The 22,955-nt window shown below is 41.9% G+C and overlaps 1 protein-coding gene across 4 annotated transcripts in view; it reads right to left on the reverse strand.

Moving 5' to 3' along the window:
• The window catches only part of setbp1 (SET binding protein 1), a 52,840-nt gene that overhangs the window by 3,056 nt on the left and 26,829 nt on the right, over positions 1–22,955 (reverse strand). For 3 of the 4 annotated variants that reach the window (XM_031309265.2, XM_031309269.2, XM_035993786.1), the window contains one exon: positions 9,177–14,026. The exons of the other annotated variant lie outside the window; for it this stretch is intronic. In XM_031309265.2, the coding sequence (XP_031165125.1) occupies positions 13,521–14,026 (506 nt within the window). In that variant the 3' untranslated portion in view covers positions 9,177–13,520. Of the gene's footprint in view, positions 1–9,176; positions 14,027–22,955 lie in introns of those variants that run through there. 4 annotated transcript variants of the gene reach the window in all.

Raw genomic sequence — 22,955 nt, forward strand, 5'->3', positions numbered from 1 at the left:
AAGAATAATGTTATTAGAGTCCAAGTAAAGACAAGAGCGGTGTTTGGATCAGAGCTTGATGAGGGCTGGAAAGAGCAAGTAAACGTATCTTTGTGGCGCGCCAAATTTCTGCCTCTCCCTCTCTTGCATTGATGGACGTCCACTCTTCTGCTCTTGAACAGATGGTAAAGGCATTAGAACAGAGATCTTCAGAAACCAGAGAAGTAAAATGATTATCTCTGACATTTCAATACAGCCTTTAGTCCAAGCTTCCACAAGGGCTTCCAAATCCAATTCAAGCTAATCTAGACTCCTATTCACACAGCTAATCCTTCTCAAGGATCTTCCTCTTTAAGCCCCTTGGATCACTGCTCCTCAAAATCATCTCAAACAATTTACAGTGTGTAGAGTGCACCCACAACATAAAGACACCATGGTGTAATGACATTTAAGCCCTCAGATACTGACTGGAAGTGACTGTATCCATTTCTCTCTGTTTTTATGCTCTCAGCAGGAGACGGGCCAAATCCTGGGCTATGGCATGGTAAATTAGAATTGCATGAGTTGACTGTGGTCTTCACTTTCACAGCAATATGAGCAGTTATCAGAATCACACAAGAGAGTCTTATTATGCATGCTAGTAAATGACTGTGTGTGTGTGTGTGTGTGTGTGTGTGTGTGTGTGGATAAGAGAAAATGTATGTGAGTGTAGCAGTGAAAACCCTAATTAAGCTGTCGGATGGTGCAGCAGATTAGACAGACCCCCTGCAGACTCTTCAGCCCCGGTAGGCAAACAGGCTTCATCTCTCAGCCAGCCAACCCAAATACATCTCAGCCCAGCACTACCCAGAGCTCAGCAATAGCATAAGTGGTCACTACGCCCAAATATCTTTAGCCCAGTGAGGCCAGATCAGATGGCATGCCAGTGCCACCAGCCCAGACTGCTGGTTGACTCTGAGGAGACTGGACAGAGATTTTAGCTTCATCTGAAGGGGAGATTATTCACCCTTCTCACAGCAGAGCATACTGTACACACACTTTTACTCACATGCATTATGCACATATGCACATGCACATAATTCTTAAACACCAACACAGAAACTGGTGTCAGAGATACAGTTTGGTAACGAGAAAGAGAAGAGGGGATTGAATGTTTTGCAGAGAGCAAAGTGTTTGTTTCATGGTTTAGAAAAACCACAAGATTATAAGGTTCTTGTGTGGTGTGTGTATGTATGTGTTTTAAGATACTCCACCACAAAGGGAAGGAAACTCTAGCCTCGGCTTTGTACAAATAACAGTTGACACTACTGTAAGAGGTATGATGGGGCAAATGTTACAATAACTTGCATACAGTTAATATTATTTCTTCTCTCGCTGTCTTTCTTTTTCTCACACATAATCACACACAGGTGCGCACGCACACACGCACACACACACACACACCACACAAGAACCTTATAATCTATTTCTCTCTTTCAACATTCACACCATCACTGTGTGTGTATACAGCAATTATTCCAATGCATCTGCTGTCAGTTTGCATTCATTAATGAGGTAAGTTCTGTTATTTTCCTTTTCTTGCAGTCCCACTCAGCACTGAAATGTGCTGTGTCTCTGAAGGTTTTGTGAGCCCTGCATCTTTGGTGGCTGCATATCTTGACCTGGGTTTAAATAAATTAATGAACGAGGTTGCTGCACATTTCTCACCATATGAATTACACATATTTTATGTGTCTCTGTTGGATTTGTGGGTTTTTCATTCAGGGTGGCCAAAGATTCTGATCTGGGCTTCTCTTACATTTATTACAGCATTAAATACAGCATCCTGTCCAAAGGGAACACTGCACTGTTACTCCACCTTACAGTGTGAGAACCGACAAACAAACCGCAATCAAGAAAATAACATTTTCACCTTTCAAATGTTCGCATTTTTGTTGCGTGCCTGTGCATGGCCTGTGTTTGACTGCAGCTCGTCCTGAAGGATGCAAGGTTCCTCTTCCAGACTCTAAAAATGGCTGCCTGGAGGCATGGAGGAATAGGGCTCCTTTTATTAATGCTACACATTTGATTAATCTGAGCAAATCTGTTCCCCATCCAATGGCTGACAGCTCTGGGGCCGAGGCAGGGACCCCAATACACACACACAAACACTGTCAGTGAGTGTTGACACAGTCCAGATGTTGGCAGCTCTGTTCCAAATGAAAGCAGGGCAGTCGGCCAACAACCTGAACCACTCTCCCCATCAAATGATATGTTTACAATAATACTGTTCTGAGACTCAGGAGACACACACACATGTGCACACACACACACACACACACACACACACACACACACACACACGCACGCACGCACGCACGCACACGCACACACACACACACACACACACACACACACACACACACACACACACACACATTTAGAAAACATGCAAGCACATTCTCAAAGCAGGGGAAATGAACTAATGGAAAGCTAGCGTACCACATGGGTGCAAAAGCAAACTAACTTGTGGTGGCGCAGAAAGAGGGAAATAGAGAGAGCATTTGTTAAGGCAGAGAACAGAAGAAAAAACAAAAAATAGAGAGGCAAGGTGTGACAAATAGACTGATCAAAAGAGAGGAGCGAGTCATTATCATTGCCTTGTTTGGATCTGTATTTCCCCTGCAATGTCAGTCAGACAGAGAGAGGCAGGGGATGGAAAAATAATAGTGTTGTTATGTAATGTGCCTCGGAGGGGTGGAACTCAAACAGAGAGAAAAAGAAATACAACTGGTTCCACACAGAGGTGCAGCAAAGGTCAGACTGTACCTACTGTTTTCTATAGCAAGCATTGTATACCTCTGGACCCCAAAAAACTACGTGACCCACTTTTGCAGGACCAAATATTGCTAACCACCAGACCCTGATTCTTTTGCTTCCCTTTATCAGGCCACAATAAAACAATAATCACAAATTTATGCAATGCCGTTTTCCCCCCATCATGACAAAAATAATTTGGCAAACCTTTTTTCTCTCAAAGCTGCCTGGGGGTCTCTTTTTTCTTTCTCACACACACACTTCTGTTGACACACTAAAGTATCTGCACAGGTGTTTTTATCTAATGACTGCCTGAGAACATTTCTATATGTTGGCACATAACCAAACATTGTCAACATGCGTCTAATGAGCAGCCACTCAATTTCAGTCTGCTGACTCTAATCACTCGTTTGTTCTCAGCATGTTACTCTTGACTGTCACACAGTGTCAAACCTTCACGTGTACCTGACAGCTCAAAGCTTCACTCTTCTTCATTGTAAGTGGACACACACATGCCAAATGCACACATGCAGGCGTACGTGTGCATGTAGGCGCATATGTTCAGAAATGTGAAGATTTGTTTGGATAACATTACATGCACAAACGTGCAGGTATTGCAATAAACTATCTATAGCTATAACTATTATCTTTGTTGCTGTTCGGTTCTGGACTATTTCCTGGAGCTATAACAATCAGATAATATTTCCTTGTTGTCGGCCCAATGAAGGCAAGCCACTGCTCGTTTTAAAGAAGAAGGCAGGGAAAACTGCGTGAAACAGTATGATAAAGAACTCAATCCATTCATCTGTTCTAACAAGACCAGACAACAAGAGAAGTGGTCCTGACTCTGTTTGCCTAGGGTTGGAGGAAGTTCCTATTCATATTAGAATGAAACTGCAGATTATGGGGGTCTATGGGGTGATGAAGATGCACTCACAGTCAGGCCTTTAAAGCACCCCTCCACATATATGTGAAGCCCTTTGAAATATGACATTTTACTGTACTATGATGGTATGTACATTTTGAATAATGGTTTGTTTACTGTTATACAGAATTTCCGACAAAGGTGCTTAATAAATTATTGTTAAACGGCTAAATAGCATACATACCTGCCCTCACTGAGAAATGAAAAGATTGCATAAATCTGAAAATTTGCAAAAGCTACCTAGTATATTTGCTGTGGGGGATTCCTTTTTCATCCTTTGAGAATCTATGCAGAATCTTCCAGAATCCAGACTAACCAAAGTGCATGTGTCGGGGGGACTGCTGTCATATCAAACACATAGAGTAGATAGAAGAAGAGTTGATTTGCAAAGAGATTTGCCATTTTGGACATGAAATGAAAATTGCTGGCACAGCCCACAGATAACTATCAATGCTACAAATATATAAAGACAGCTACAGGATTGCAATGAAAAGTTGTACAGGCATTCATGGTGCCCTGAGGATGAATCCTCCTGACTTTGGTGATCCCCTGACCTTTTCCCTTATCGCTACATTTGTATTTTTGAGTAAAATGTCTTGAAAACTAATGGATAGATTACAGTAACATAATATTTTGATTTCAACATTCATGTCCCCTCAGAATGAAATGTAATCACTTTGGTGATACACTTTTCATCTAGTCCCACGATCAGGTCAACATCTTACTTCATACAATACTTTGGTTTATGACCCAAACCTGTAAAACTAATGAGGTTCCCATCAGGCTCAGTTGTACTTTGTGTTTAGTGCTAATCAACAAATGTTAGCATGCTAAACTAAGAAGGTGAACACGGTAGACATTATACCTGCTTAACATCAACATGTTAGCATTGTTATTGTGTGCATAGCTGCTAGCATGGCTGCAGAGTTTCATTGCTCAAAAAGATCATCTGTAATTGAAATTAACCACACAGAAAATTCTTTTTTTTTATAATTTTATAAGACTGCAGATATGCAAAAACAACTGAATTTGCTGGGTAATATATCATTGAAGCAATATAGTGTTTGAGCAAATTAGTTTTGGAGGAGTGTACTTCACCACAGAGCTTGAAATGCCTGGCACTGCTGAAACATATGGGATGAATTAACTGCATAACACTGAGGAAGAGAGAGAGAGACGGAGAGAGACAAAGACGAGAATATTTCCACCAAATGTTTTACTCAATAATTGAACGTTCCTTTTATTTTGCTGTTTTCAGCCTTTTGAAGCTGCACTGTTCCATGCTATCACTGAGCTGATGAAAGTGTAATGAAGTGTGGAGGAACAGTGCCAACTTCAGCAGAAATGCCTGTGGTTCTGCCTTCCAGCCCAGTACTAACAACACAGCAGACAAACGGTGAAGATGAAAACTAACAGAGGAGTTGGAATCATTTTTAACACATACACATGCTCCCTGCGTCACATAATCTCATCCACTAAGGGGTGTGTGTGTTCGCTACGGGGGTCCATTAATAAAATATGACTGTATCATATAATAGACTCGTCTGCCAAATTACAGGAGACAGAGAGACAGCTTATTAGGAGGATTGAGGGGGAGGTGTGTGTGTGTGTGTGTGTGTGTGTGTGTGTGTGTGTGTGTGTGTGTGTGTGTGTGTGTGAGAAAGAGAGAATGTGTGTGCAAGATGGAGCCTGAATAGAGAGATTAAGTGGCCTACTCTCATCAAAAAGGCACATTACCTAAGTGTTGGCATCATTAATAAGACTAAGGCAGAGCCAATCTGCTAACAAAGGCTCTAACTGTGACCGAGGAGACATGAGAGAATTACTCTACCACTGTGCAGAGGAAATTCTCCCTTTTTTATTTTCTTTCTCATCCCGCCAGCACACAAATATAAGCCTATATATGCATGTATTTACATATTTGCAGATAGGTACATTTCACACATGCTTATGCACATCCACACACACATCACACACAAAGCAGGGCACCGCTCTAAATCCAAATCAAACTGCCATGAGTCACACTGTCACCGTGGCAACAGTGGCCAGCTCCATGCAGAACACATTCTGTCATATCTCTGGTGTTTTTTTCCTATGCACCACACACAGACATAACCAACTTTCAGCTACAGTATTCCTGCACTGATCTCTCAAGTGGATCAATGAATAAAGCACTGGGGTGTGTAAATTTGGCGGCTTGAGGTCATAGTTCAGATTATTATCATTCAAATCCAAAAAAAACATTTAATTTTCTTTCATCTTAAACTGAAAAACTGCATTTATGTAGCCTACCTGTCATATTTGCTGCTTTGACTACAGTGAGTGATGATGCTCTCTGTCCTGTGGATGTGACATGAGGGTTTTGAGTCGCACTGATATATTTCACCACCAGATGGTGTCTCCCGTCACTGTCATCACTGTGCAGTGGAGAAAGAGAGAGAGGAGGGAGAGAGAGCTAACATGTTGCCTGCTCTATCCATCTTCATAAACACAAGCAATAGTCATCCTCTGAAAACACCAACAGAGATAGATTGAGGGATGCTTGGTTACACGGCAGGCTTCCTGGTTAGTTGTCCTGCACTGCAGGACTATCTGTAGTATATGTATGGCTCTGTCTGTTGTTGGTTGTCTGTCTGGCTTTGGACGTGCCTCAAACAGTCACTGATGTTTATCGGCACTCACTCATGCATCCTGACCCAAATTTTTATTGTTAGGGCTTGGAGAAAATCATAAATACTTAGCAACGAAATTGGTTAAAAAATGATGCAGAATTAGCAGTGTCACTTTTGAGAGTCTTATTTTTGCTTTCTGCACTTGTCTTGAAGAGACACTGCAGCACTTAGGAATAAAGAAGTCAGAGCGAGCGCTATAGAGAACTAAATAAATTTTTTTTTCATAAAAAGTGACATTGGGATGACTTCCCCTTGGAAGAGGTTACAGGTCTTACTCTGGAAAGCAACGACTACAGAAAAGAACAACTTGCCATAAATGGCACATATGTTGCTGCATAGACACTTTTGTAGACTTCTTGAGGCTTCATAGTGTGCAACACAATGCGGTGCTCATGCAAAGCTAACCCTAATGTCACCAGAAATAACAGACAGACCGTAGTTCCTAAGGTACAAAGGCTGAGCTTTAAAATAATTCATACATGCAGGTGAATCTGTTTCCATAGAGGAGGAGAAGGAGATGTATTGCCAAAAGTTAACAATAACAATTGTGATAGTTTACAGGTTCAGACTGTTGTTAGTATGATAAGAGTTAAAGTACTTTGTCAGGAACTGGGCAGAGACCAACAACAAAGCAGGCTCTGATTTATTTCCACAAACTTGTCCTTTTGTCTTCCAGAATGTGCTGCCAGGACATACGCTGTGGTGAAACGTTGATTAATGCAGGTTGGATGAAGTGGGCAGAATTTTGGAGGAAGAATCAACAAATCACCAAAGGCCCACCCACTCCATCTATGATACACTTCAAAACTCCTTCATAGATTCCACCAAACGAAGCTCATATGTCTAGGCTGGCAGCTATGTTAGGGATGCAGCTGGTCGTTGTTGGACTGTGGTTGAATGTCTGTATTTTCTGCAGTGTGTCCAGTACTACTGCCTCTTGTCGGCTCTTATCTGGAGCTGTTTCACCAATTTCGGTCACATTTTCCTCTCTACAGACAAATTAGCAGCACAGACTGACTTTAACAGAAAAGCTAAGCAAACTTTGCTGTGTTAGTTATAGCTTTTCTTTAGACAGACAGACATGTATTCTCAGTTCACATTCTAAGCAAAATGTGAGAACACATTGACAGTGTCATGAAAATGATTTTGATGATTTTGTTTGTGTCGTTTTCTCACGTACAGAATGTATGTGCATGTCGGCGTTCAACTGGCCATCAACTATAGTCTTTGCCATACGTTCAAATTCAACTCGGACTATGCATATTTTTTAAATCCACCCATTGTGACATTTCTTCAACCCTAAATCTATCATTCCAAAGGAGCCTGGTCCACAGAGGATTGGGAGGAAGATCCTCCCAAACTTGTTGAACACTTTCCTTAAAAGCAGGTTGTTTAGGTTTGGTAACAGTAAATCTACAGGCCCCAGCTGAGCACCACAATTTATAAGCCCTGTCCTCCTCCTACACTTTCTGAGTACAATTCTCCACCACGACATTTCAATTACAGTCTGTATCTCTAGATACCATATCATAACACTGATCCAGTTCTGCACATATTTCTTTATTTTATTATGCACTTCCATAACTGTACTGAAATATTTCTGCCTTTAAATTCAGTCCATTTCTTTTGTCCAGCATGGGGGCTCCACCTACTGACCAGGTGGAATACATTGTACCTTTATATTTCCATAAGTGCCATGTGAATTTTTTCAAATAAACATTTTTATTATGGAGTGCTCACTCCAGTTGTAGATCTTTCGATAATTACCACCTTCATCTCATTAGTGATGGTATTGTATATGTTTATATATGCAATCTGTGTACCTTGTGCAGTGGAAAACACTGTGTTGGAAGAAACTACATTTTACACTAAACCTAGTGAGAAAATCCACACATTGCACATCAGATTGATGATCCTGTTTTCCCCTTTTAAGTGTAGCTCTGGCCGAACAGTACATCCTTCATGCAGGATGTGTTTTGCTGTGCTGTTTCATTGTGATCACAGCCCTGGTGATCTATCTCATCCTCTCTCTTGTGCTGGATGTGGAGTGGGGCCATGTGGGCTCATTACAGGCATCAGTAGAGAATGATTTGGGTGCAGCCCCACTGCAGCCCTGACTTCCATCAGAGGGGGGATTTTTTTCAGCATAACACCGGTGGTGCCAACAGTTCCATCAGCACTACTAGATACACTGAGACACATTTGGGCAGCTCACCCTGCAACCATGGTAACAGAAGAATTTTACTAGTTGGCAGCAGCCAATAGTGGGGCACTTCCCACTCAGCTCCGTCCAATAGCAGAGCAGCCTGCAGCCCAGCCCACCTGGAACATGTACTGATGGGCTAGTGCAGGCAGGATTCAGAGATGTAGGCTTGGCTAATGAACAAGTACGAGAGTAAGAGTGTTTAGGTATGTGTGTGTGAGCGTGTGAGAGTGTGACTGAGTGAGGCTGTAGCATAATGTAATGAGAGGATTCCCTCGCTTTTAACCGCAACAAGCGAACACATTGTGGGGTAATACTTATTCACTGAGACCATCTGAAATTCAGCACACAGTGCAGCAAACCATCCTGTTATCTTGCTCCGACACACACACACGCACACGAACGCACACACACACACACACACACACACACACACACACAACACACACACACACTAACATACACACAAAGTCTCAACTGGCTCTTGGTACAGAATAACTTATCAGCCTTATCTTGGCATGTGACAAAGCAGTTTTTAGGAGCTCAGAATATTAAATCCAAAACAATCTTAATCAGAAAAAAGAAAATATGTGCCACCATCAGCTGTCAATAAAGTCATTTATTATTTCACACAATGGATAACATGAACAACTTCAACTGTAGTTCTTCTTAATAAGTGCTCAACGCTGCCAGCCAACAGAAGGGTAGCAAAAGAATGAGCTTTTCTTTCTGAGGAAAGAGAAATAAAACAAAACAAAATATGAACCTACAAGATCATGAAAGATAAACATGACCAAAAGCATGCCAGCGGACATGGATATACATATATATTGCATGTATATATGTGCTTAAGACATATATCTGTATGCCAGCAAATGCAAATACAAAATATATGTGTACATTTACACATACATACGGTGAAGGATATATGCATATGCATGCGCATCTAGTATTTACTCTATATGTCAAATATTTGCAGTTTTTAATATTCATACAATGTACAAAAATGCTTCATGAATTAAAAAATCCATTACAAAAAGAAACATATCAAACAATGTACAAGTCTTGCTCAAAATTCAATTGAAATTCAACTTTCGGCTTGTCTAAAATATTTATGCATACAATCAAGGTGAGCATGCAAATAAAGGAAACCCACTCTAGAAAAAGGTTGAAATACACTATGTATACAAACTAAAATATGCCCACACTGTTAGAAGAGCTCACTTTGTGCTCTAAACAAGTACATTTATTGGTTTTCTCAATGCTTCATCTGCACTTTCAGCTTTGAACAACATTATAGCTTAGAACTGTAACGTATGCTGTGAGGATGACTACATGTACATTTATGAGGTTCTGTCTCACGTGACACCTCACTCCATGTGTAGGACACTCATCACAGCATGCTACAAAGGGAATAGGGGGTGATAGAAATGTAGGTGCCGTTATATCCCATTCTAGTCGCTGTAGTGAACTGCTAAGTGTTGACTTCAGTAAATACATCCCAACCACTGATTTAAGGTCAAACTGCGCTGCCCTTGATGCTAGGACCAAAGACAAGGTAAAGATCCTTACATCAGTGCTTAGGGGCCTCCTGTAGCCACTGGTCCAGATTAGCTGTTAAATACAACAACAGTGACCTTGAACCCTATTCACAGCCACATCCCCTCTGCAGTCTCTGTATAGAGTGAAAGCTCTGGATTGGGACAATACTTGTCAGTGTTAGAAGGCACCGGAGCATTGGCTGGTAGGAGAGACAGACAGGACAGACAACACCTGGGGTCTTGAACTCTAACATCAGAAACTGCTGACCACAGTATGGAGTAAGCTGCCAAGCATGTAGTCTCTACACCTCACAGACCACAAATCTAGACCTCATCTTCACCACAACCGACTGCAGACCCACCAAAAGTCATCTAGCAAAGCAAGGTTAAGCACACTAACTTTAGGACGACTGTATTTTTGGCTATTTCCTCTGAGAACTCCCCCCACACACAACACTCTTGCTTACTCTTCATGCTACTGCACTGGCCCAACTGGCTGCAGGCAAAAAAGCTGCAAGTCAGCGGGGATTCCTATTTTTGGTCAAGTACACTACAGTGGGGTGTTTATCCTCCAAGAACTTTTTTAAGGTGTGATAAGGCAAATTATTTTAGCATTCTGTGTAATTTAACGGACTGGAACGATGACTGTCAATGTACAGCAGAATTTGTCGAATAGGAAAATCAATTAGAATAACCATTTCTGTATGTTTTCCTGGGTCTTGAGCAGTCTTAATAGAGAGAGAAGATCTACTGTGGTTTTAGGAGACAGTCCCAGCATAGCCGAGCCCAACCAGTATCCATGCAGGATGGACATACTAACACTATTTACAACAAACACTTCAATACTGTAGTTTTACATCTGGTTAAGGCTGTACTGCATAGAGCTGCAGTAACTATAGTTTTCATGAAATGATAGTCACTTTCTGCACAACTTATTACAAATTATTACTGGTATTATTCACAATTCTTGTAACATTAATTCATTTTATTCAGTAAATAAGACCACTTATTTCTCTTTGTCGAAGGGTGGACCCAGAACAGAAATTCCTTTTAAGGTCATTGCCAGGCATGGCCTGATGCATAGCAAACAGCAATGTAGGAGAATGTGGTTTCATGACAACCACCTCTGACATCCTCCTTCGCCAAGTGCATAACCAGTTATCTGTTTTAAATAACTGGTTAAATACTGGGCAGAGTAAATGATTCTCAATTATATGTGGGACATTGAGTTTAATCAATATCTCTGAATAGAAACACATCTGATACAGTGGACCATCCTGTTTCCACCACTGCTGTAAAGCAGTATGTAGGCCACTACATGGTGTGTATTCAATACAGTAATATCACATTATATTCATCAGCCCAGCCCTTCTAGTTCGGTTATGATGGTATGGGTCAGAAAACTAGGAGGAAGCTGGGAGACAGACTCAGTGCCCGGTGACAGAGAATGCTGACTATGGAAGCTGTGAAGGGACACGGGCAGTGTCAGGGTTCTGATGACTAAGACACATGCGTCATATGAACCATCATGAATATTTTGGGTCAATTTCTGGGGAGTTCTCTGCCACTTGATATTTCTCAGGTCAAATGTAATTGGTGAGAGAAAGAAACATAAGGCACAAGTTGAACTGCTGCAACTGAGAATCCCACCCAACCCAAAGAAAACTGAATTTCCTGAAACAAAACTTTAACAAAGTTGTCAAAGAAACACTGATCCATTGCTTATATTCTGAAATACGTATTTGAGAAAATACCAACCACTACCCAAAGCCACAGATACTGTAGATAGAGTTTAACAAAGGCTTGACATATTGACACAAACAAATCCAAGATGGCTACATTCTAGAGTGCACATAGGGATGCTTTACATTGGTGCCAACATGGTGGAGAGTTTGTCAAACTCTGATTTAGATTCTTTTAAATAATACATCCTTACACTGAATACTGAGACTTTGGTTTCTAAATCTAAATACTGGATTTACTTTCAAAAAAATATTTCCAAGGATATGGATTAAAAATCATGTTAAGTAGAAAGACTGGGATTGGCTTTTTAAAACACTGACTGTGAGCCCTCTTCTTCAGCTGAACTGTCCAATCACGATTCAGGCTTGGGCTTCAGTTTGACGCTTTTGGCTGCGCAGCCTGCATATACAAATTGATTAAAATAATGCATGCTCTCTGGAATGGATATCCACACCATCGAAGGCCAAAACATAAGGCTGGAACAAGCATGTAAGTGCTGCATTTGATTGATGCAAGTTTATGGTTTTTCATAGTGCAATAAACCAATTTTAAGTTTTACCAAAAACACACCTGATATTCCTCCTGTATGCAATGCAATGCCCGCTGGATATAAACACAATAATGAGTGTATGAATGAATATATGTGGTTCTTTCTGTCTGAAAACAAACTTGTCTTGAGTCGCACCCATGTCTGTTTTTGGTTATAAAACAATACACAACTTTCATTGTCTATGGTACAACAATTCTATTTGATATACTGTATGCCAGTACATGTCTACGAGCTGGTTTCTCATTGTACAAGGCAGGCAACAGTGGACTGGGTTTCTATGTACAGTCTGGGACAGTCTCATCCACCATATTGCCTCTATGTCACTGCACAGGACAGGCCTGAGCAGGGAGGGAGAATTAAATGAAACAGGGGGTATAGGTTTAGGGAGCACAAGCAATGGGAAATGTAAAACATGATTGGGAGTAGATGAGAGGACAAAGGGAGGTGAAGTTGAGCGGCAGGCACCAGGGAGGGCTAAAAAATTGGGGTGAGTGTCAAGCGGGGAGGGGGACCAGGGATAAGGAGCTGCCAGCAAGTATCAGTTACTCCTCGGAGAGAACAAAAAACAAGGAAGGTACAGATAAGGGTGAGAGTAAGTAATAGGGTAAGGTGGCTGAATTACTGCTGTTTTATCCCACATGTCTTTGACAAGCTTCCTCAGAAAGGCAAAAATAAGCAGAGCTGCACAGTTTAATATTAACCATTACCCCTCCCTTTGCTGGTAAATATATGGCTAAAGCCACATTCAGATACAGTATCATAAAATACAATACACATCACTGTATCAGATACATAAAGAATCACATAATATCCTACACTAAGTACCACACACTTTTATAGCATCAGATTCAGTATCAAATAGTACCATATAGTGCCATTGTAAATGAAGGTCCAATGAATCCTTAAAAGGCTCATGTCTGGTTGGGTTTAGCAAGTGGAAGTGCTCCCTCCTCCTGCTCCTCCACTGACCCTCTGTAGTCCTCACTAATCAGAGAGGAGAAACAAGTCAAAGTGCACCAAGGAGTCCCAGAAATAAGGGCACTGCATCTGAAACAGCACTGACTCCAACAACTGCTTCCGTTCAGTTACAGAGTTGCTCTCTCCTGCAGGTCTACTGACTGGAAGGAGCCCATAACTGGTCCCTGCTGTTGCCCCTGCCTCTGCGTTTCCCCCCTTTGGCCAGTGGAGGCACAGATCGCGCTTGATGCACCACAGTCTCAATTGTTGCTGAGATGGAATCATGATTTGAGAACTCCAGATGCTCGGGGGTCAAGCTTTGCCTCAGGCTCTGCCTACCTGGCAGGTCATCACACCTCTCCAGGACAGGCATCCCCTGAGTCCTCCCATCACCTCTCCTACCGGCAAATATGTCCAAACCTCGACCATCAGCCCGATCATTCGCCATCCTATTAGTCGGCTCTGATTCCACTATGGGTTGTTTTCGGGGCCGCCCAGGCCGTCTTTTAATGACATTGTTTCCTGTTTTGGCTTGTCGCTGCAGGCGCTTGGCACGGAGGATCTTCTGCACATGCTCAAAGTTCAAAGAATGCATCCTCCTCACGTCCTTCTGGATCTGTTCCACCTCGCGTCGCTTATATCTCCGCTTACTGGGAACATCTGGGAGAGGAGAAAGTGAGCATAAGTGAGGTGAGACATCACAAGGTAGATGAATAGCAGAGCAAAGTCTATGTAGAGAAATTACTTTTCATGATAGCATGTCAGTCAAAAAGAGCAGCCTTGAAAAGGCAAGGAAAGATATCATGCCAATTTAGCTCATGGAGAGAATGTCTTTTTTTGCTTCAAGAGCTTCCTGCTAATTTTGACATATTCATGTAAGCCTTTCAAAGCCCAGCTGAGCTAGGAGAGCAGATCCTATCCTGTAATTGTCTACTAGAGAGCAGAGAGAAGGAGATCCCATTCTGCTAGCAGGAAATCCACAGAAATGTCTCCTTCAACCATTTAATATGTCGCTACACAATAACAACCCTGTGCATCTGGAGCACAGACTGCCAAAAAGCCAAACACAAAAATACAAAACACACATATCAACACATTTACCCGCATGCTGATACTCTCACAGACACAAATACAAACACACACAAATGCATACACACACATGCCCAACATGCACGGATAATGAATTCAGCAGTTCAGAATGGCTGAGCAGAAGAAACTGGAGCCATATTGTTTCCTTCACACTGGTGAACTGGGCAGTATGCCCTTTACACGCTGTTCTATCCTGTCTCTTTTCCCTTTTCCCCATCACTCTCATTCTCTTTTCCACTCTACTCTTCATGGGCAGCAATATGCTACTCTCTAATTTTCAATTAAACTGGTAACACTGCACTATTTCATTTCCGTCTCTATTTCACTTCCTGGTCTTGGTCCATCACTGTCATTCTTTTTGTTTCCCATCTCTGTCCCGTTTCTTAGCCCTCCCTTCCTCTCTGCCTGGGCACTGTTCCCGGGGCTCAGACTGAGCCACAGCCAAAATGGAGGAAAAGCACAATCAGCCACCAGTCCCCAAGCAATGTGCATACAACATGCTTGGTCTCTTTTTCTTGAGCTTTTACTCCTATTCCTAGATTCCCTAACCATCTCCTCTCTTCTTCCCCTCCAGAATCCTGCTGATACAATGTAGCAGGTCTCTGCAGTGCTCTAACACATGATGAGTGCAATAAACCAAAACAGCTCTGAATTAGATACAACAAATATGGTGGGGCTGGATTGCAGAGTAATGTTTAAAAAGTGATACACAACACATTGAGAATATTTCTATTTGTTTCATAAAACATGGCATCTTGGGTTAGAATAATTACAAGTAGATACAGAATATATTTGTGATACTGTAATACAATGTTTTTTAACAAATGGTAATGTGTGTATAGCTCTATGGTAAAGTGTTTGCTAATGAAGTAAGAGTAAGGGAAGTTAAAGACCACCCTCCATTTAAAACTCAGCGGAACATCTTACTCTATTGTTGCTCAAGAATTCAAGGCAGACAGTGAAATTAGTCTAATGCAGAAAGCACTAAGTAGCAGTAGTTTACGAGCTGCACAGGAGTGTGCACACGCTCAGTTCACACACACGCACGCACGCGCGCGCGCACACACACACACACACTACAAAGTAGCAGAAATTTATGAGCTGCATACACGGAACATAAAACCAGTGACCTTCAGCAGTGTGAGGGGCCGTATACTGAGGACCTGTTTCTCTGTGGAATAGGAAGTCACTACTACACAGAGATACATGCTCACAGACCAGCTTTCAGACAGGATAAAGTGATCCTTGATGTTTATCATTTAGTGAGTATTTCTCTGCATAAAGGTGCATGCATGTGTTTGAACAAGTCATGTGACACAAAAGACAATTCAGGAGACGATGACCTGCTTTTATCCAAATACGCATGTAAGAGATTGAGACACACACAAGCACAGACACAGACACACTCATAGACACACACACACACACACACACACACACACACACACACACACACACACACACACACAGACACACAGACACACATACTACTGTATACTACTGTATATGCGTGTGCATCTGAGTGGGTCTATGCGCACATGTATGGTTGTGCGGCACGCATGCGTATGCACACGCGCCTGTGTTTTAATTGGGCTAAAGCTGTGAAGTGAGGCAGTAAGTCATGCTAGAGGAGGGGCAGGGAGAATGGGGAAAAGAGAGGGTAATGGGGGAAGGAGGGGGAGGGGACACCAGGGAAAAAGCAGAAAGAGAACTGGAAGAAGGAAAGAGAGATAGAAGGGGTAGGGGGAGGAAGAGGCGGAGGAACAAGGGGGAAGTCTATGTATGGATGTGGGGATTTTGGGAGAGAGGCAAAGGAGGAAAGCAAGGGCAAGAACTGCAGAAGCAGCACAAGGGGAAAAGGGAAGGACATGGAAGGTAGAAGAGGCATAACAACACTGGAGGAATAACGTGGAGGGGAGGGGCGTAGTGTGTATATGAGTCATCTGTCCTGGATCCCCTGGGGCGGGGGGTGTATTTTAACTGAGCCCCTGGCTTCTCCTCCCCACCACTGGACTAGGCCCCAGTCATTAAACCCCTGGCTGCCAGCCAGCTCTTTTAACACAGGCAAGAGCCTTTTACGGCGTGTCTGTAGAAAATAAATCACACTGTGTGAATAATATATCTCTGGCAAAGGCATTGGCAGGAGAGGAGGAAGGGAGGGAGGGGAGGAAGGAGAGATTGGTGAATTATAGTCATCTCCATCCATGCATTACGTTCTCTCTATCCCCAGCCAGATGTGCTCAAAGACAGCAGAATACAGAATGTACCAAAATACACATTAGTTTGAATGTGAGAATTTGGGGCTGCCCTGCCTCTTTGTCTGCTTTAAGTCCTGATAATGCTGTACATAGCATATTTATAAATAGGAATCACCTTGACGAGTGTGCTGCCATCTACATTTAAAATGGGAAAAACCCTGTTAACTCTGACTAAATATTCTGTATGTATCTACGCCAGCAAATAGCAAGCCCCTTATCACTAGGGAGCAGAATAATATATTGGAAACCAATTAGTTTTGCAAACATGCTCCCGATTTAGCTATGTTAACAGTTCTGCAACCTTGGCCGGTTAACATTATACAGAACTGGCTTGTAACGGCAATATGCTACACTTGTACACTGTACAGTATGCCTGCAGGCCTACTTCACCTTCTTACAGTGCAGACGCTTTGCTGCTTGCTCCTGCCTCTGCTTGCATATTTCTGCTGATAATCTTGCTTTTCCTCTGTGAGAAACTATGAGCAGCGGCTCCTAGCTACTTATAAATCAGTGGACTATACATTCTTTGTAGACATAGTAGGCTATTGCTATATTTCAAAAATGTTCTGTGTATGCGTGGCCTACCAATAGCACAAGCCTGCAGTGACTGGAAACGTGGTACTTAGCTAAAGCTAATTAGCAGCAAGATGCCTCCCTTCTCCATGGATGACTACTACAAACTCTTTCAGAAGAATGCAATTCTGGAAACCAAAATTCACCGGTTAGAAGTAAACGTGGAAGTGAACGGACCATGTGGGAATGACACCACTTTACCATGGACCAAAAGCATGCTAACACACGGCTAATTTGCACCAACAAGACTACAAAGAAACAGGAGGACTGTGGAATAGGTAATAAATCAACAAGTGGTCCTCCCTGGAACTTTTTTGGTGCAAAGCCTAGCCTAGCAAAGAGTAAATCATTTTCCTGGGAAATATGAGGACGACTAACGAGCAGGGCACAGCACCCTGATATCTGTGATATAACCGGCTGGCCTGCATTATCATCCAGGCAGAGCGCCTCTTCAACCCCTGTACTTAGTAGTACACAGCCATGGACAGCTGCGAAAGGGAGAATTAGCAACAAAATGCCTCCCCAACAGTGTACAACTGGATAACAGATTTGCTCCACTGCTGCAGGACCCTGGACCTCCATCTGATAACCTGGATTGCGTCTCATTGTCACACAGCAGGGTAAGGACTGAGAGCAATTCAAAAAGTAAAAAGCTACAGGGAAAGCTCAAACTCTGATTGTGGGTGACTCTGCTGTAAGAGATGTAAAAAGTATGTTCAGTAAAAACACCAAAATACTCTGTTTTCCCAAAGACATGGTGTCTGACTTGGCCCAAAGAATCCCGGATATCGTGGCAGCACACCCAACTGTGAAGAACATTATACTGCATATAGGTATAACAGTCTGAATTGCTGAAACTGGACTTCATGGATCTGCTGAACACAGTCAGCTCCCTAAACGCGGAGGTGTTTATCAGTGGCCCTCTATGGCCAGTCAGAGGAGAGGAGTTGACAGATTCAGCAGACTGTTGGCACTGAACACATGGCTTTCAACTGCATGTACTGTCCGTTCTCTGCGGTTCATTGATAATTTTAACTTTTTCTGGGACCGCAGACTTCTTTTTAAAGCAGATGGACTTTTCCTTAAAAAGCAAGGAGTAAAGCTGTTCACCTCTAACCTACTTTACTTTCTGTGCCACACATGTGCTCCCTCGGCCAAGGACACAAAACAAGATGAATCTAAACAAGAGGAAGACATAACAAAGCGCGGCAGTGATCCACCACAGCCCCCACCTGAGCAAAGATTTGACCATGGGAGACCACAGAGCAGAGACGAGAAATCTCAACCTCCCTCTTCACCCATCCAACACCCCTCAAACCCCCTCACAAACCCCGATGCCTTTGAGGATCTGTATACCCCGATCATGCTATTGCTCTCTCCACTCACCCTTTCCCTTCTTTCCCCTTGCCCAATGTTGGAGTTCACTGACCAGATGAAGCAGCTGGTATATGCTGGAACCTTCTCCTCAGACTGATAAGGATGCTTGTGTACAAAATGCAGCAAGCTTTAACTGATATGTGCCAGGTCCAGGCTGCACGCCTAGTGGCACTCATGACTCTTTCCAGGACAAGCCTGGGCCCTGTGTATTAAATTCTTCCTCAATTTATGTTGGTGATAAGAATGGTGATTCTGCTAAATAAGAAGAAGCACTTAACTACAAACTTAGCAAAATTAGCATCCATTCCTCGTCAGCCACAGCTTTTCCCAAATAATGAGGCAGATCATTTTAACACACTAACACGCCTTACTAAACGTCAGGTCTTTGGCAGGAAAATCATTTTTAATCAATGATTTTATTATTAATCACAATCTTGATTTTATGTTTTTAACTGAAACCTGGTTAGACCATAATAATAGTGCTGCTGTTCTTATCGAGTCAGCTCCTCCTAACTTCAGTTTTATGAGTGAGAATAGAGTGAATAAGAAAGGAGGTGGAGTCGCCATTTTGTTTAATAACTCATTCCAATGTACGCAAATTTCTTATGGAAATTTAGCTTCTTTTGAATATGTGGCTCTTCAGCTGAGGTCCTCCCCTCAAGCTATATTTATAAATATCTACAGGCCCACACACAACAAGGGACACACTCTGGACTTAATTATCTCCAAGGGTCTGAACATTTCCAAGGTTGTGGTGACTGATGTTTCTCTCTCTGATCATTCCTGTGTTTTCTTTAACGGCACTATTTCTGTGCACAAAAGTGTCCAAACAAAGGTAATCAGAAAACGGTATATCACTGAAAACACCAGTGAAACATTCATTCAGCTTTTCTCCTCCACACTCGCCCTCCCTTGGGTCTCAGTCACTGAGCTTGTAGATAATTTCAATTGTAAAATTACAAATGTTATTGATGCTATTGCTCCCACTAAGGTCAAAGCTGTATCTGGTAAGAAAAGATCTCCATGGAGAAATGCCACACTGGTAAGAACAGAAAAGGAGAGTGTTGAAAAGCTGAATGCAGGTGGCGAAAAACTAATCTCCAGGTCCATTATGACACCTATAAAGAGAGACTTCGCATTTATAATTTGGAACTGAGGAATGCAAGGCGGTCCTTCTTCTCTGACATTATCGCCAGAAACAATAATAATTCACGTGCTTTGTTTGCTACTGTCGATAGGTTAACAAACCCTCCAGTACCAGTAGCATCTGGCAAGGCCTGCAATGAATTTGCCATCTTCTTCAGAGACAAAATTCAGAAAATTAGACAACAGTCAGTGCCTCCATATAAATTACAGGATATGTGTTGTCACAGTGTCCATGCAAAACAAATTCCAATACGACGCAATTTCATACGATCAACCATAAAGACCTGGAGGACATTATATAACATCTGAAAACCTCCTCCAGTTGCCTTGATATTCTACCAACGGGCGTTTTCAAAAATGTTTTGAATTGTTTGGCTTCAGATCTTCTACAGATTGTAAACACGTCTCTTCTTTCAGGTATCTTCCCACAGGCCCTGAAAACTGCAGTCATCAAGCCACTCTTAAAAAAGAAAAATATAGACACGTCACTAATGAGCAACTATAGGCTGATATCAAACCTTCCATTTTTAAGTAAAGTCATTGAAAAAGCGTTTTTTCAACAACTCAACCTTTTCTTGTCACTAAACAACAGTTTTAATGCTTTCCAGTCGGATTTTCGACCTCACCACAGCACTGAGACGGTGCTTGTTAAAGTCTTTAATGACATCCACTTAGACACAAATAGTGGCAAAACTTCAGTCTTAGTATTACTTGATCTCAGTGCTGCATTTGACACGGTCGACCATGACATATTACTAGACCGATTGGAAAACTGGGTTGGACTTTCTGGCTCAGTACTAAACTGGTTTGAATCCTACTTAAAGAATAGGGACTACTTTGTGTCTATAGGTAATTATTAGGGCCGGGACTTTAACGCGTTAATTAAGATTAATTAATTACGGGACTTTAACGCGTTAATTAATTACACAAAAAATAAATAACATAATTTTAACCACACTTATTTTTGCACCGCGGAACGTTTTTCAATGAATGAGTTTCGACGGACCGATTATACTGGAGCACCAACTAGCGTTCTTGACTTCCGACAACAACAAACCACAGTGAACATGAACGAAGAAGCTGACGAGACCGCTTTGCTTGGATGGGAAATTTTGTTTTAAAAAACGAAAGGATGGAAGCGTCGACAAGAGCATGGTTGTGTGCAAGCTATGCAACAAGGAATTTGCGTATCACCGCAGTACATCGAGCCTCAAATATCACCTCAACGCAAAACACATAGGAGTTAGCGTGGACGTTAGCCCGACCGATGCAATTAAAATGCGATTAATTTCGATTCATTAATTACAAAGCCTCTAATTAATTAGATTAATTTTTTTAATTGAGTCCCGGCCCTAGTAATTATGCATCTGAGCAAACAAATATGACGTACGGAGTTCCCCAAGGCTCCGTTCTGGGGCCTCTTCTGTTTAACATCTACATGCTTCCACTGGCTCAGATTATGGAAAACAACAAAATAAGTTACCATAGTTATGCGGACGACACACAAATTTACATAACCTTATCGCCAGGGGACTATAGACCAATACAAAAACTACGTAAGTGCATTGAACAAATTAACGACTGGATGTGCCAGAACTTTCTTAAATTAAATGAAGAAAAAACTGAGATGGTTGTTTTTGGAGCAAAAGAGGAACGATTAAAAGTCAGCGCTCAGCTTCAAACAACAATGTTAAAAACAACAGACAAAGCCAGAAATGTTGGTGTAGTCATGGACTCAGACCTGAATTCAGGCTCATTCAAGCCACATTAAGACAATTACAAAGTCAGCTTATTATCATTTTAAGAATATATCAAGGGTTAAAGGACTTATGTCTCAGCAGGATTTGGAAAAACTTGTCCATGCTTTTATCTTCAGTAGACTTGACTACTGTAATGGTGTCTTTACAGGTCTCCTCCACCTGCAGCTGATTCAGAACGCTGCTGCTTGAGTCCTCACTAAGACCAAGAAAGTGGATCACATCACTCCAGTTCTGAAGTCTTTACGCTGGCTTCCTGTGCCTCAAAGAATTGATGTCAAAATACTTTTGCTAGTTTATAAATCACTAAACGCTTTAGGGCCAAAATACATTTCTGATCTGCTACTACACTATGATCCACCCAGACCTCTCAAGTCATCTGGGACAGGTCTGCTTGCTGTCCCCAGAGTCAAAACTACACAGGGGGAAGCAGCGTTCAGTTTTTATGCTCCACATATCTGGAACAAACTCCCAGAAAATTGCAGGTCTGCCGCAACTCTCACTTCTTTTACATCAAAGCTGAAGACTTTTCTTTTTGATGTTGCCTTTCTTTAAATAATTGTTAAATTCTTATACTGCACTGTCCATTTTATTCTCGTGTATCTGTTTTTAATCTTTTAATAATTTTTAATTCTTTAATAGCGTTGGGTACCGAAACGCGGTGCCAATAGGGCACCGGTTCCGACGTAAACGGTAGTAACAAGACCGAATAAGAACGAAAATGTCGGTGCCAAATTTCGGTGCCTGACTTTTTTTTTTTCAGAAGCATCGCTGCACGGGAAGCTACGTTACCGTTAGCTAGTGGCTGGATTAAACACAATGGTTAAAATGCTGACAGCATACGTTAAGCGGTGTAAAGTGTGACTGTATTTCCCTGTAGAGGATTCCAACACTGGGACGTAACAGTCTGACTGCAGCAGCTGCCGTTGTCGGAAAACAACACAGACGATGCGTTTATTTGAAACTCGCCAGCCTTGTGGTGCATATTAAGTTATTGTAAATACACTTTTCCCATCTGGTGCTTGTTTTTGTCGTTTACCAGCAATTTACTGGTGAAATAAGTTATTGTTATTGCATTATTAATCAATCATTTAATTTTGACCATATAGCCTTAGCAACAAACAAGCCGTTCTTTAATGTCACCAACTGTCGTTTTGTGCTCCTTTTTTATATTTTATATTATATACATTATAAATATATTATATATATTTCGGTTCAGGCACCGGCACCGTTTTAAAAGTATTGTTTTAGCACCGGTATCGGAAAAAACCCAAACGATACCCAACCCTACTCTTTAATGTTTTATGTAAAGCACTTTGAATTGCCCTGTTGCTGAAATGTGCTATACAAATAAAGCTGTCTTGCCTTGCCTTGCAGCAAGCCTTGACT

This window comes from Sander lucioperca, chromosome 2 (genome assembly GCF_008315115.2).
Source record: "Sander lucioperca isolate FBNREF2018 chromosome 2, SLUC_FBN_1.2, whole genome shotgun sequence".
Lineage (NCBI taxonomy): Eukaryota > Metazoa > Chordata > Actinopteri > Perciformes > Percidae > Sander > Sander lucioperca.